Source organism: Gallus gallus, chromosome 1 (genome assembly GCF_016699485.2).
Source record: "Gallus gallus isolate bGalGal1 chromosome 1, bGalGal1.mat.broiler.GRCg7b, whole genome shotgun sequence".
In the NCBI taxonomy this organism is placed as follows: domain Eukaryota; kingdom Metazoa; phylum Chordata; class Aves; order Galliformes; family Phasianidae; genus Gallus; species Gallus gallus.
Window position 1 is genome coordinate 55,605,799 of NC_052532.1, and position 14,298 is coordinate 55,620,096.

At 37.6% G+C, this 14,298-nt stretch overlaps 2 protein-coding genes across 8 annotated transcripts in view; one reads left to right on the plus strand and one right to left on the minus strand.

The window, feature by feature from the left end:
• On the plus strand, positions 1-11,150 carry SYCP3 (synaptonemal complex protein 3). 3 transcript variants are annotated; one of them, XM_046910032.1, is made up of 10 exons: positions 1-167; positions 256-283; positions 1,980-2,124; positions 3,719-3,794; positions 4,635-4,669; positions 6,507-6,624; positions 7,163-7,262; positions 8,517-8,615; positions 10,720-10,824; positions 10,966-11,150. In XM_046910032.1, exons 3-10 carry the CDS (start codon positions 1,995-1,997, stop codon positions 11,017-11,019), a joined length of 717 nt encoding a protein of 238 aa, XP_046765988.1. In that variant the 5' UTR covers positions 1-167; positions 256-283; positions 1,980-1,994; the 3' UTR covers positions 11,020-11,150. The 3 variants fall into 3 exon arrangements, with proteins under 3 accessions (XP_046765988.1, XP_040514421.2, XP_004937894.4); XM_040658487.2 differs by having other exon boundaries at positions 1-30; XM_004937837.5 differs by having other exon boundaries at positions 1-283.
• Positions 10,879-14,298, minus strand: part of CHPT1 (choline phosphotransferase 1) — a 19,528-nt gene continuing 16,108 nt past the window's right edge. The window contains exons 8-10 of one of the 5 annotated variants that reach the window (XM_015285482.4): positions 13,958-14,068; positions 11,730-11,783; positions 10,887-11,045 (exon numbers count right to left, since the gene is read on the minus strand). In XM_015285482.4, the coding sequence (XP_015140968.1) occupies positions 11,766-11,783; positions 13,958-14,068 (129 nt within the window). In that variant the 3' untranslated portion in view covers positions 10,887-11,045; positions 11,730-11,765. Of the gene's footprint in view, positions 14,069-14,298 lie in introns of all 5 variants that reach the window. The other 4 variants (XM_015285488.4, XM_040696902.2, NM_001030764.2 and 1 more) reach the window with 4 other exon arrangements.

Here is a 14,298-nt window from a genome sequence, read left to right on the forward strand (position 1 = left end):
GGGTAGTGGGAGGGCCGCGCTCAGCAGCAGGCAGGCAGGGCGTGGGAGGGCTGTGGGGCAGGGCAAGGCCGGGTTTGGTTCCTTCTCGCCTGCCGTGAGGCGCCGGTGGGCGCTGAGCGGTGCGGGGGCTGTCAGCGGGCAGAGGGACGGGGCTGAAGGGTTGCAGGGTGGGTCTGGGCACCCCCTCAGCCTTGGGGCTGTGAGTGGGAAGGAGTCCCACTCGAGGTGGGACTCACAGGTACTGCTTTATTTCAGATCTTTGCAGGCAGAGAGAAATAAGGAGGTGAGTGCCTCTGAAAAATGGTTGTTAAATACACATCTGTGGCTTGGGAATGTTGGAATCTGCTAAAGCAAAGAGCTTTATCATGATTATATGGGGCTGCAACGTTGTTTTATTGCATCTAGTGCTCTGTAGGCTGGTTTCTCAGTACACAGAAAGGTGCCTGTGTGCTGTGTGGAATGTATGTAAGCTGCTGCCCTTCTTACACTGTGTTTTCAAGCAGCTGCTGAAGTCATTGAGGCTTGGGAGTTGTGCAGTGGCCCTAATTTGTCTCTCATTTGAGGGTAAATACAACACAAGAAATCATGATCTTCCAATTAGCAACAAAAGGAGACATTTTATGTTCTGAACATCTTGGGTTCATGCTGTATAGCGAAGCATCAACCACTGAAGAAGCTGTGACATCAGAAAGTGTTTTTTACTTAACAGTTTAATGTGATTGTTTTAGATATCCATGGGATACCTGGCTTAAAAAAAAAAAAAAAAAAGCTTTCACAGCTATGGGCAGATAATTCAATAAATAAATAAATACGGAATTCAGGTGTGTGGTACAGCTGTTAATGTTGGATGATCTCCCTGCCCTGGAAATGCTGAAGATCTTTACTGGAATGCTTTGTCCTCTTGTGTAAACTTTATGTTCAGAACTATCTTTCTGTGGCCTTTGGAAAACCTGTTGTTACATGTGGCTGTGCTGAGCCACATTGAGAATGAGAAGTTTCTCCATTGCTAAAGCAGGTCCTTCTGCTCAGTTTAGAAGACAGGGCCCTTTCTGGTTTTTGTTTTCTTTGGCTTTTTTTTTTTTTTTCTCTCTATTCTTTCTATCTTCTATGTAATTCTGTGCTGCTTTTGGTAGATTATTTCAAATTCACTGTACCACAACATTGAATTTGAAATGCTTCATGCCTCTTGTGAGATGAAGCTAAAAGAAATATCTCAGTGATAGTCGTCGTATCCTGCTGTTTTCTGCTGCATTTTTGTATGATTTCAGTTATTGAAGTCCTAAGAAAGACATTTTATTTTGTCCTTCTTGCATTTAATGGCAACAAATATACTTTTCTTTCTAAGTAGACATTTTACTCCCTAAATTCTTTCAGAAATGATACATGGAATATATAAAAATGAGAGTTACTAAAGCAAGTGTATGTGTAAAACCCAAGTATGGAATCTGCAACAGAAATGCATGAAGACACATAACGGCTGAAAACAAATAATTCAGACAGTGAACATTGACCAAGGTTGCTAAGAATTCTGCACGTGTTTATTTTTCTGCCCAGTAAGGGATGGGCTGTAGAGTCATAAATTGTTCTTGAGCATTTATTATCTCTGTATTTTGTAGGATAGAACATCAACACAGCTCTTTGGGAAGGTGGTATCAAATCTGAAAAAAATATGGGATCTTAACAGGCAGGGACCTTATGAGCACTCTGTTCAGAGCAGAATTCCTTGCTTTTCAGCATGAGAAGTATGATCCCACTATCCTTGCTATTTTTTATTGTTTGGTTTTTTTTACCCTGTTCTTAAAAACAGTGTCAAGGTTAATCCTGTGGATTACCTCAAAAATAAAAGTGTGACTACTTAGATATCCTTAGAGGTGGAGATGGTTACAGGAGAGCACGTAACAAGTCGAGGTAAACACAAAAACACATTTGTCTTCAGAATACTGTGGGAAAAGTTATGTTTTGATACTGTACCTCAATAGGAAGAAAATTTCGTTATGGCACCATCAGGAAGAAAGCATTCAGGAAAAGCTGGTAAAGCAGGACAGGAAGAGCAAGCCAGATCTGCCTATGACTTTCAGGAGGAAAGAAAAGACCTGAGTGGATCAGAGGAAGATATTAGAGAAGGTGCTTATCTGCTGATTATGATGATTTTTTTATATTTTATATTTTATAATGTTTCTAAGCCTGAACAGATAGGAGGATATTATGGGTCAGTGAATGGCTGAACAAGCATGCTTCCTAATGCTTGTGAGAGCTTCCTGGTGTGTGGTTTGGATTAATAAGAGAACACAATAGAACAGCTGAGCGTAGTGCCCTGTTGTGTCTTAAACTTATTGGTAACGTCTTTAATAAAGCTGGTTGCTATTGCTAGGCTGCATGTAATGCTGTGGGGTCAGGACAGACCAGAAAAGCTCTGCTTGCTTGTACAGAGAACAGAGTTGGATATAGGGCAGAGCTGGGGTCTCACATTGGCAGGGGTAAGAGTACTTTGGGAAGAATCTCAACTGAAGAAAAGCGGTAAGAAAAGAGGTACAGACAGCTGAGAAGAAATGAATAAAAGTCAGCCAAGGGATTCTCATTTAAGTTTTGGGGGATTGTAACAAAGAGCGGATTTAAAATACAATTCTCATTTTTCAAATGATATATATTTTTGGCAAAGTTTGATTTAACTTCCGGATTTTGTCTTTTTGCAGTCATCTCTGGGTTTTGTTTCTCTTCCTTTCTACTCCCCTCTTCCTTCCCCCCCCCCCCCCCCCCCCCCCCCCCAAATCTGTCTAAACTAAATCTTTCTCTTCATTTCTATAAGATAGTGAAAAAATGTATGTGCAAATAATGAAACTTCCATCTTGAGTACTCCCTGTGAGGTTTGCTGTGCTGCTTTCTGTGACAAGTCTGGTCAGTATGTCCTCAGCTTCAAGTAGAAATGGCCATCTGGTTTGTCTTAGCTAGCGTGTGGATCAGAATGTACGTTTCTAATACCTCTTCAATGAGTGGGTTTGCAAAACTTGGAATTGGGAAGAATCTTTTTCAGTTTTGGTTTGTTTAGTCTGCCAACCTAATTTCTCTAAGAATATCTGAGCGGCCTTACAACATGTATAGATGTCTTGTTTTCAGGATAGCTTGTATGGCTGTGTGCACTAATGCTCACTGTTTCAAAACAATCCATATTTCTAGATATTCTTTCATAATTCTGGGTACACTGTGTTTTTGGCTTGAACTAGGTATAATCTTTCTTGATCTTTTCCCTCACCTTTGGTAACAGAAATCTGACAGCAAAAGATTTATTAATCTATATTGAGAGAGCATAAATATATCTCTCTGTGGGTTTGCTTCCTTAAAAGTCAGAGTACAAAATTGCAGTACTGGGGGTAAACTGAAATTCTTGTTCGTTTGCTTTTTTTTTTCTGGATTTTTAAGATTAATTTTAGCTTTCTGATAATTGTTGCATTGTGAAGCTGAAAGCAATTGTGTAGTAGTGGACTGAGGAACTCCAATTAGTAGAGAACAGCACTGAGGAACTCAGGGCAGTGCCAGCTCAGATCCAGATGTGGGGTCCATCGCTATGTCAGTTCTTTACAGTCAAGTTTTAGGAGCTGCACATGTAATGGATGGGATGGATGTTCAAAGAAGAGACATTATGGAAAAGCAATTACAGGAATTCAAATGGCCCCACAAAATAGAAAGCATTTTTGTAAATCTTTTTGAAATTTACGTTAAGGTGAAACACCAGTAATGGACAAGCATGGCAAGAAAAGACCTATGGTGACTACTCATGTGGTTCCAGATGATGTGGGGTAAGGTTTAGAATATATTTCTTTGTAAGTCCTTAAATTTGTAAAAAAAAATTTCTAAGTTCTTAAATATTTTTTAATGGTGATTTAAAAAAAAATTCTTTCCCCTCTGATCTTCGTTGCTTGAAGATATTAACAGTATTTAAAATGATCTGAAAAATGCACGAAAAATATTTTTGATAAATGGAATGACATTCAAAATGTATTGGCCAAATAACTGTAACGCAAAAGTATGTGTTGTGAAAGTTTTTTTTCTTGAGATGAAGGCTGTTGAGTTGATATTTTTGTTTTCTCCTCCCCAAAAAAGAGTGGTATCCTGTGGAAAAATTCAAACATACAAAACCATAAAAACACAGTGAATACTTTCTGTCAGCTGTCGTATCGGTGCTTCACACACCGGTGATAGCATCTGAAGTGCTATAAAAACAACCCTGAAATCATTTATCTTGGATGGTTATGCGGTGTTGTTTTCTTTTAAATTTCAGTTATGTTAACTGTAATGAAACTGTTCTTGTTTGATGCTCTGCATACCTTTTTCTTTGGGTATGGGGGGATGATTAACGTTATTTACCACCCTCTCTCACTCAGAACCCTTTAAATGCCTAATGCCTCTTTATTGGGAAGCTGATAGATTGTCGTAACTTTTTCATCAAGAAACTAGTTTAGAATGAGATCTTTTGCAGGAGGGGAAGGAGAAGTAAGTCTTATTTTTATCTTGTGCACCAGTACCAACTCTATCACTGCTTACAAGTAACAGGCATGCGTTAAGATTAATTTCAGGCATTCACATCAGGTCTTAATCAAAAGTCAGAAAATACTCAAAAATCATAAACTATTTTGTAGGGGTGAAGTACAGAATATGCTGGAAAGATTTGGAGGTAAGTACACTCACGTTCTAACAAATTGAAAAGTAATTCATGTTTAAGTTACAGAATTGGCAATACTTTATTACTGTAAAATAACTTTTGAGATTTGACTAAAATGGCTGGTGTTTGTAGCACTGGCTGCAGCCAGTTTGCAGATGGGAACTAATATGTGATGTTATCTAGAGCAGATGGATAGAAGGGAAGGGCATAACTGCATATAAGGAGAGAGAAAAGTATTGGTGTAGATTCCATTATAAAGGAAGAAGGCATAGATGCATGAGTACTTTTGATGATCAATTCCCACTTTAAGGAGTGCTTGAGAGGCAGTGATTATATCACAGAGAGAATGTACAATGTGAATTAAAAATCCATTGCCCTCATTCAATTTTTCTGTTATAAGAGAGTGGCAATTGCAAGACTGGAGTGAGGAAATTAAGGGAATCTAAACATGAAGCAGTTAAAAAGAAAACAGTAATTCAAGATAAGGAACAACTGTAGATCGTAGCTGTGATAAAATGGAGCTAGAGAAGTAGCAGTCTGTACTCTGCACCTGCAGAAGTGTAGAGACCTGGGCGTCTGTAGAAATGAGACTTTCAGCAGTCAGGAAGGAGAATAAGAGGTTTCTAGCACAGCCAAAGAATGAGGGTAAGTAATACTGGTCATGCAGTGAGAGGGATTTGTTTATGTTGCCTATGTGGTTTAATTAAGTAATAATCAAGTGAAATCCTAGATGGCTTTACTTAACATTCAGAGTGATGAGCTGAATTCCAGACAACTGACAGCTTAGAGAAAAAGCACATTGCACTTGCAATGAATTTATTCATACGCATCACAAATAATCTAAAAAAGCATCAGAAAGGGAAAACATTGTAATTACTCAGTATCTAGTTGATGCTTTCATGTATGAGTTAAAAAGTAATGTACACAGTCATTGTTTGCATGCAAATCTTAACATGAAAGAGTTTGAAGAATTCTTTAATTCAGGAATTAAGATATATATATATATATATCTGCAGTTAAGATATATATTAGTATGCTATTTTGGATCTAGCAGTATAGACTAGGGGGATTTCAGTGTTTAATATTAAAAAGCTGGGATTGCTTTTTAGTCAGGACTCAAAAAATGGAAAGAAAATAAGTGGACCAAAGAGAGGATGCTCTCTGATTAAAAGTAATAGGGTTGGCAGTAGCAAGGGCAGATGCCTCATCAAATTAGAGACATGTTTTCTGAAGGCTACAGTAGGAAGGAAAAGCAATTGCTTTAAATATTAACCTTAAGCTACCTGTGACTTGTTCCATAGATCACCAAATGTGAATTAAAATGAACATATTAACTTACATTAACCTGAATGCGTCTTTCTGATGTATAAGTAGTAGTTTGTCATTCATTCAGTATGTTGACAATGGCAGTAATCCCACACAACCTCTTATTTCTGAAATCTAGGCAAATTGCTCAGATATTACTCTTAAAACCTCTGAGCCAGTGTTCTTTCTTGAGAAAAAGAAATTTAAAAAGCATTGGCCTAGCTAAATTAGTGGAAGGTCTGGAAGTGCTAAGCTAATTGTATAGTGAAGTTAATGAGGAAAAGGGATAATGTCCAGTTGCTGCTCCAGAGGCCTGGTGTAAGGTAGGGTCTGTAGGGGGCAATAGGGAAGCAGCTCTCATACCAGTGCCACCAGCAGCTGAAGATTTCTAATGCAGCAGACATGAGCCCAGATCGTGTGAGCTTCCTTCTGTTAGAACACACCTTGTTTGCTTTTCCAAAGCATAAGGTCATTAGCAGCATCATTCACTAGAATGCACTATGTCTCCAGGTATGCTTAACTTCTAACTATTCTTTGATTCTAGCTGACATTAACAAAGCTCTCTTAGCCAAGAGGAAAAGATTAGAAATGTATACAAAAGCCTCACTCAAAACCAGTAACCAGAAGATTGAACATGTTTGGAAGACACAGCAGGAGCAGAGGTAACATTTACCCTTGGTTTTGAGACCTGTGATGTCTGATTATAGGCAGAGCTAATTGGAAAAAAAAATGAGATGCAAAAACTACAAGACTTGCAGCTGTCTTTTTGGTTTTATATATTTAAAACTTGTGTTAGCCATATGTTGTTTACATAGAGAGACTACAGCATAACGAACTAAAGAATGAGCTGATGATTTATTTTTTATTATAAACTTAATGCCAAGATCTGTGATTTGGTTAAAACAGTAAATCTGTAAAATGCTGACAGTTTTGCTAAGAAAATGTTGTTAGTTTGTTTGGTTTGGTTTGGTTTAATCTGTGTTTCATCTATCAGTGCTGTCTCTCTATATGTATAGAAGTACTTATGTGTGAGTGTTCCTTTTTTATTTTTCTAAAACATGGTGTTCAGTTAGGCACAGATTCAAAATAGCCTTTTTTTTTTAAATCCATGCTAGCTCCTTTTCCGTGCATGTAGAACCATATCTTTCCTTGCCATTCTTCAGAGCATTTGTAATACTCAGAGCCAATGTCTCTTTATAGGCAGAAGCTGAATCATGAGTTCTCCCAGCAGTTCCTGACTGTATTTCAGCAGTGGGATGCAGATGTGCAGAAAGCAGAGGAACAGGAGGAAAAACTAGCGGTGCGTTCCCAGCGTGGGATGTGTTATTAATATACATAATAATATGTATTATTAATACAGTGTATACTATAATAATATACTATAATAATATGTATTATTAATACAGCGTATTACTCACAAGGAGACCCCCAGTGTCACAATTTCAAGTGTAACAGGACAGAGGCACCCCTTCCTCCCCTTCTGGGGAGAAGGAAAGAGAAATGACCCATATAAGATAAGGAGAGAGAACAGATTTACTACGAATGGTAAAAGAATGTAAGATGATGATAAGGAGGAGAGTTACAATTAATCTCTCAAATGGGAGAGAAAGGAAGGCTATGACCACGCTACTGCTCGCTGTGCTGCCAGCACCAGGAAGCCACGTCACCCCCATCACCCAGAATTGTAGATCACGTGGAGGCCCTTGGGAAGTGTAGTACATATTCCTCTTGGAGAATGAGAACTCATGGGAGATTGCTAGAGAGCATGAGACTAGGAAACACAACTGTACAGTGCACTGTGCCTCTACACCCAACAGCCTGACACATGATGTCATGATATGGAATGCTGATATAACCAGGACACCCAAACATGTAGAAATGCAGAAACACTTTATGTAGTTCAGACAGACATATAACTCTTCAGAATTTCATTCAGCCTTGGTGGCTCTCAGTAAATGTTTTAAATTTGAGGATATATTTCAAAGTGAAGAAAAGTGCACACTTTATTGCAAGGTTATGAATGGGAGTAAATGAAGCCCTAGGCCAATGTATGGCTTGAGAAAAGCCAAGGTGATTTCAGAGAAGAAACTAATGTGCTGATTTTGCATGGGAAGAACAAAGGAGTACAGGAATATATATCTAAGCGTGCATTGCTTAAAAATAAGCCTCCATGCAATACATCTATGAGAATTTCATGATTAAAGGAGACAGTGGGATGTAATTACATGCTGCTAGTGAATCTGTACTCCCACTGTGTTTGCAAGTTCAGCACATCTCCCTGGAGTACTCTCAAATACTGTGTTGGCCAGCTGTTCTCATAGGATGCCACAGACTTCAGTTTGGTAAGGCCTGCAGGTGACGGTTCAGGGCTTAATCCAATCTTTAGTCCTTTTATTGATAAAAACAAGGATAAGGCAGGGATCTCAATTCTATGACCCAGATTGTCAGTGAAGGTAGAATCTCTTCATTCTCAGAAATGATAACCAGTGTTGCTGTCAGAGTGCTTTTGGTCAACTAATAGCATTACTTTTTTTTCTTTCTGCTTCTGCTTCAGAATATGTTTCGTCAGCAACAGAAGGTTTTTCAACAGGCAAGAATAGTTCAAAGTCAGAGACTGAAAACTATTAAGCAACTATATGAGCAATTCTTAAAGGTACAGTAAATTTTCATTTTAGAAGGCAGCTGATCTTACCACATCACTTAAGAACACTGTAGTAATCCAGCCTTTGTGCAGTACAGAAATTTAAGGTTTGCTTAAGGAGGACAACAGTTTAGCATGAATATTCATGCTAGTTAGTACTGTTTCCTTACTTGTTGAAAAATACGAGTTGCTCATTTTAAATACACATACACACTGTGCCTGTATATGAATGCTTCAGTTAAGTGTTCTTGCAGGGGTCTGATTGGCTTTCCTGTTTCAAATATTTAACTTTAACCCTCAGAACATGCTTTCTAAACCAAACTCGGTTTTCTATCAGTTTAAACTTTATATAGATGAGTCAAATCAACAGGACTGTCTCAGCTGTCCCTCAGGTTTTTTGTACTTGTTGAAAAAGTGAAAGTCAGCAACCTATTAACATTTTATGCTGTAATTTACTACTTCTATTACTGCAGGCACATGCATTCATGCATTCCCCATGAGAATGTCATGTCAGGTTTGGGGTTTTTTTTTGGCCATGAACCTTTCCAGCTACTGCTGCTTCTTACAAGGAAAATGCCCGTAAATGAGTTGTAATTCTTTTAAAATTATCTAATTATTGCTTCCTTTGCTCTTTTTTTCTTACTACTTCCTTTTCCTCTTTGCTCCCTATCCAACACTGATTTGAAAGGGTTTTCCTTCCTATAACCTGGTACAGAAGGTAAATATTTACTAAGAAGCTGACTTGAAGAATCTGACAAATAATGGCTTATGGTGAAAATAGGTCCTGCAGGATGGTTTCTGATCAGTCCTGTTTAACTTTCTTGTTGATTTATGAATAGCTTTTGTATTTGCTGTCAGTCCCTATAAATATATTTTTTGGACACTGCTTACATAACGTACTGTATTTTAAACACAAAAAATAATGATCAGCCTTTTTTAAAAAAGTGGCTGATATGCTAGATAGCAAACAAAAAATGACTGAATACTATTACTCCAAGTTTGGCTTTTAATAAAAAAGACAGTTCCTGAAAGTCATCTGGTCTAACCAGCAGCTAATCTAACAAGATTACTTAAAGAGTCTTTTGATTCTTTTGATTATCTCCAAAGATGGTGACTCCAGAGCCCCTCTGGCCAACCTGTTCCATTGCTCACTCACCCTGGCAGTGAAGAAGTCTCTCCTGATGTTGAGAGGGAACCTCTTGTGTGCCAGCTTGTGGCCTCTTGTCCTGTCTCTGGATGCCACTGAAAAAAGCCTGGCTCTGTCTTCTCCATCCTTCCCCTCAGTTACATACAGAGCCTGATGAGATCCCCTAGAGCTCCTTTTCTCCAGGCTGAACAGTCCCATTTGTCTCCCTTTCCGAACTGTCCTGTTTTGAAATTTGCCTGTTATGGTATGTTTTTTTCAAGTCAGGCAGCTTTGACAAATAAATTCAAAATAGAGCAACACTTTGATAGTCGAAGTTTACATTACAGGACATTACAGGGATGTTAATATATGATAGCCATTTTAAAAGGTCAAAACATCTTCATCAAGGATAAAAAAAAAAAACTGCAGTTTTTCTCCTCAGAGAAGATCAAAAGGTAAAAGTCATGCCTGAAATAAGCTTAACTTTAAGTACAAGTCAAGGAAAATGCAGCTATGCACCATGCAGTTAGGCAGACTATATGAGCAAAAGGGAAGATAACCAGTGAGCCTTACCTTAGTTTATTTAGAGTGAAGCGTGCAAAGAGGAGGAAACGTAACATTTTCTGTAGTTGTTGCTTCAGGTCTCCCAGGCTGTCATGATATTAAACTGTACCACCCCTATACTTCCTGACAGATATGTCTGGACTTGTAGAATTCTTATCTTTATTGAAATGCAGGATAGTAGCTTACACCTGGCAGATGCTAAGTAGAAAGGACTGTTTTTGTCACAGGGTATGTGTTGTTTAAGCAGCAGTGTAGATTGGAGTCCTATACAATTTCTTTTTCAAGTTCATGACAAAATTCATCTGTAATTATCAGTGACCGCTACTGCTATAAAAATCGAACCGTAATCTGAATAATGGATTGTCTGTTTTTAAACTAAACTTCTGATATAGAGCGGTTCTGAATTAAAATTATCCTTAACTTCAGAGCATGGAAGAGCTAGAGAAGAACAATGAAAATCTTCTAGCTGGCGCACAAAATGAACTTCGCAAAGAGATGGCTATGCTACAGAAGAAGATTATGATGGACACTGTAAGTATCAGTAGTTGTAAAGAACTTTGTTAAATACAAAAATAGAACATTCTATAAGGAAGTCGTTAGACATTCATTTAATTAGATTAAGGAATCTTTGGTATGGCGTCTGTTCAGAATTATCTCCTTTTCTTGTAACAGCAACAGCAGGAGATGGCAACTGTTCGCAAGTCTCTTCAGTCCATGTTATTCTGATGGCTCAATGGAGAAACAACTTGTACCTAAGTAACACGATACAAGTATAGGCGTTAGCCATGAAGAAGTTATCTTAAGATTTAAGTAAGTGTTTTAAAGTTCCTATTAAATACTTTAATGGATTGTTCTAATCTTGTGTCTGATAATGTTGTAAGAAGGTATATTAGTAAATTTGTTACTAAGGGGAAAAAACCCCAAACCAATTATGGTCTGTCCAATTAATATTTACTTTCATTAGCAGTGGAGTGTTCAATTGTTTCACTTTTTATAATACTCAGTTGAAACAATAGGTAGAATTAATGAAAAAAAAAGACAGAATTTTGCATAGTAACTTAACAAATCTGGGTACACTGCAAGTAGAAGCCTTTTACAAAAGCCAGAGCTTCAAGACTTCCATAGTTTCAACACATAGCCTCTAGACCTGTCAGCAGTTAAAGTTCACGGATTATGAAAGGTGGTTTAATGATGTATGTTATGGTAAATGAAACGTGAGGCCTTCTGTCAGGTTAGTCATTGTGATTTCTTTTTACAATAAGAGATATATCAACTGCTGTAACTTGTCCAAAAAGCAAGTTTCTTTAATTGAATACTGAGCTTAGTACCACAGCTTTACAGGACATCTGCTCAAGTAAGCATAATAGAATATTACTGCATGCATTTTGGGTTATATATTTCTGTACACCTCTGTTGAGGTAATCTATCTCACTTACTTGAAATGGAATATTAAGTCTTGTAGTTTCAAATGACTAGCAGTTCAGGGAGGTCTGTTTTAAGAATAAAGCATTTTTCATTTATGCATCTCATTACAGTCAATGAATATGAATTAAAACAGCCAGCCTAGCTTGCATGTAGTTTGTTTTTACAGAAAGCCATTATGCTTGAACATCCACTTTTACAAATTAGGTCGTTCCTAAACTACGTGTTAGGTTTCACAGTAGATAACACAAAAACCACCCACACAAGCAGATCTGATTACTTTAAAACAATGTATTTCAAAACCAGACCATGCACCTTCTTATCTGCAGCTTACTATGATTTTTAGTTCAGAACCAAGATATCTGATGACTGCTCATCAGTGCCAAGAGCCAGATTAGTGATAGCTAATTTACAGAGAATTCAGTTTGTAGGTTGCAACTGAAATTGAGGAAGTAGCCGGTATGGGGCTGTCTTGTTTTGTGTCAGATGGCACTCAGGGACAGAGCAAACACAGAAATTACATTGCTGGAATGATGCATGAGGTAGTATGGGTCCATGGTGAGTATCAGATAACTAGCAATGCTAATTTTAGCAGTGGTGTTCAGTCTCTGCCCTTTAAGGATAATTAGATGATGCTATGCAATACAGTTAACAGTTTTTGCTTCCACTCTTCCATACTGGATTATTTGTTGCCATTACGTCTTGTTTCTGGCTTTCCAACTGACTTCTGCACTCGTTTCCTAGCATTTCCTTACCTCTACCATAACTTTATAACTATTTGTACCTAATGCTATACTACATTTCTGAGGTCTCAGGGGAACATGTTGCACAGTATTTTCTGTCCCCTGCTTTTTAAGGTCTTTGAGTATCTCAGGCAGGCTTTCTGAATTCAGCAGCTAGGAAGCTGCAGTGTAATATTTTTGAAACAAATAATAGCATTCTTTATTGTACAATTCAGTAACATCTTTATGAACTTAAAGCTCAGCTACATGGCAGCAAGTAAAAGTGACAACATGTACATTCAGCAGCTTCTCACAAAATAATATTAATGTATTACCTCTTTAAAGGAGCTTGAGCATTTAGGTTTTGTGTGCAAGTTGTAATTTTCTAGTACAGACAGTAAGCTACCTTAATTGATCTTTTCACTAATGAAAAGAAAAAAGGCTGATATTAGGACTGACCTATTTTGTAGAGTTTTACTATACGTTAGGTTTTAGTTCCTTATAGTTTCGTTTGGATAAAGTACAGTGACAGTAACAAGATAAATTAAATTACAACAGAAATTAATACAGCAATAGCAAACGTACTTCAGAAGGAATTAGTTACACACAGGTAGGTTGCATTGTCATATTTGGGTGTGATGCATTGTCACAGTCTAACAGCCATTAAAGTTCAAAGAACTTAGTCATTCAACTTATACAGTTTCACAGATAAAAATTAGGGTAGGTGAAGCTACAGTCCTGCAGTACCCAGTTGTCTACAGCCTAAATAATGGGTACAGTGAGGCAAACCTCATTATAATCACAAAAACCAGAAACTGCCCTTAAAAAAACAACCTGTAAGCTACAGCTGTGTTTAGTAACAGTAAGTTAGATACTAGAGAATGCATGAATCCTAAAGGCACTGACAACAGTATTTTTAAATAGAGAACAAGAAAATTTTCCTCTGTTTCCTTCATCTTACTGGTGCAGTATCCTGCTCTCTGGAAGTATCAGAGCAGATTACTAGTTTTACCTCATGGATCCCTCATTTTTACCAGTCTTGACAATGCAGTACTGTATCCATTGTGACCTCTGACTATCGCTTCACAGCAGAATACTTCAGAAACTAATGTTAGAAAATCAGTTACTTGCTTTAGGAAAAAATAAAACCTCTCTTACGACTCTGGTTTGTAGCACCTTGGTTTGCAGTTCACAGTCTGAGACCAGAAATACATTATTAAGGGTACTTAACAGGAGATAACAAAAGTTTCAGATGTGATAGTTATTGTATGAAGTAACAGCTACAGTGTCTAGAACACAGAAAGAGACCCTGTTTCAAAACTGTTAATCACAGTACAATCTGCATGACTTTGTATTTAGTAATCTAGCATCTGGTAATTTCTGGGATAGCATGAGTTGTTTTCTCATGAAACTAGTTTACTGAAAAGCTTAATCTGTTTTCCCAGAGAGGTTGCTTCATTCAGCATTCCGCTAACTGTTTTTCTCCTTGACCTATTTAATCAGTCATTATGGTTCTGAACCTGTTCAGGAGCTTGATGAGATGAAATTCGGAAGACATGTATATGAAGATGAGCAGCAATCTGTAGGCATACACCAGTGGCATATCTCAGCATATCAAACAAGGATATGAACTTAAAAAGAACAAAACAGAACAGGTTAAAAACATATTTCACAAAATTGTCCCTGCTATAAATTCAGCTTTAATCAGAATATATCAAATTTTATGAAGTTTGATATACATTGTAGTTTGTAGTTAGAGTAACTTTAAACAAACCACCTGAGTTAAAGCAGAATTACAAAAAGAGATCCATAGTTTTACTTTCAGATCTCTGTTCTACGGAAAGAAAGCCAGTTAGCTCCC

Bases quoted from the DNA above. Each gene is read 5' to 3' on its own strand.
- SYCP3 (XM_004937837.5), top strand. From the start codon at position 1,995: ATGGCACCATCAGGAAGAAAGCATTCAGGAAAAGCTGGTAAAGCAGGA. The intron at 2,125-3,718 runs GTGCTTATCTGC...ATTTACGTTAAG, and splicing joins AGAGGAAGATATTAGAGAAG to GTGAAACACCAGTAATGGAC. The intron at 4,670-6,506 runs GTAAGTACACTC...CTTTGATTCTAG, and splicing joins TATGCTGGAAAGATTTGGAG to CTGACATTAACAAAGCTCTC.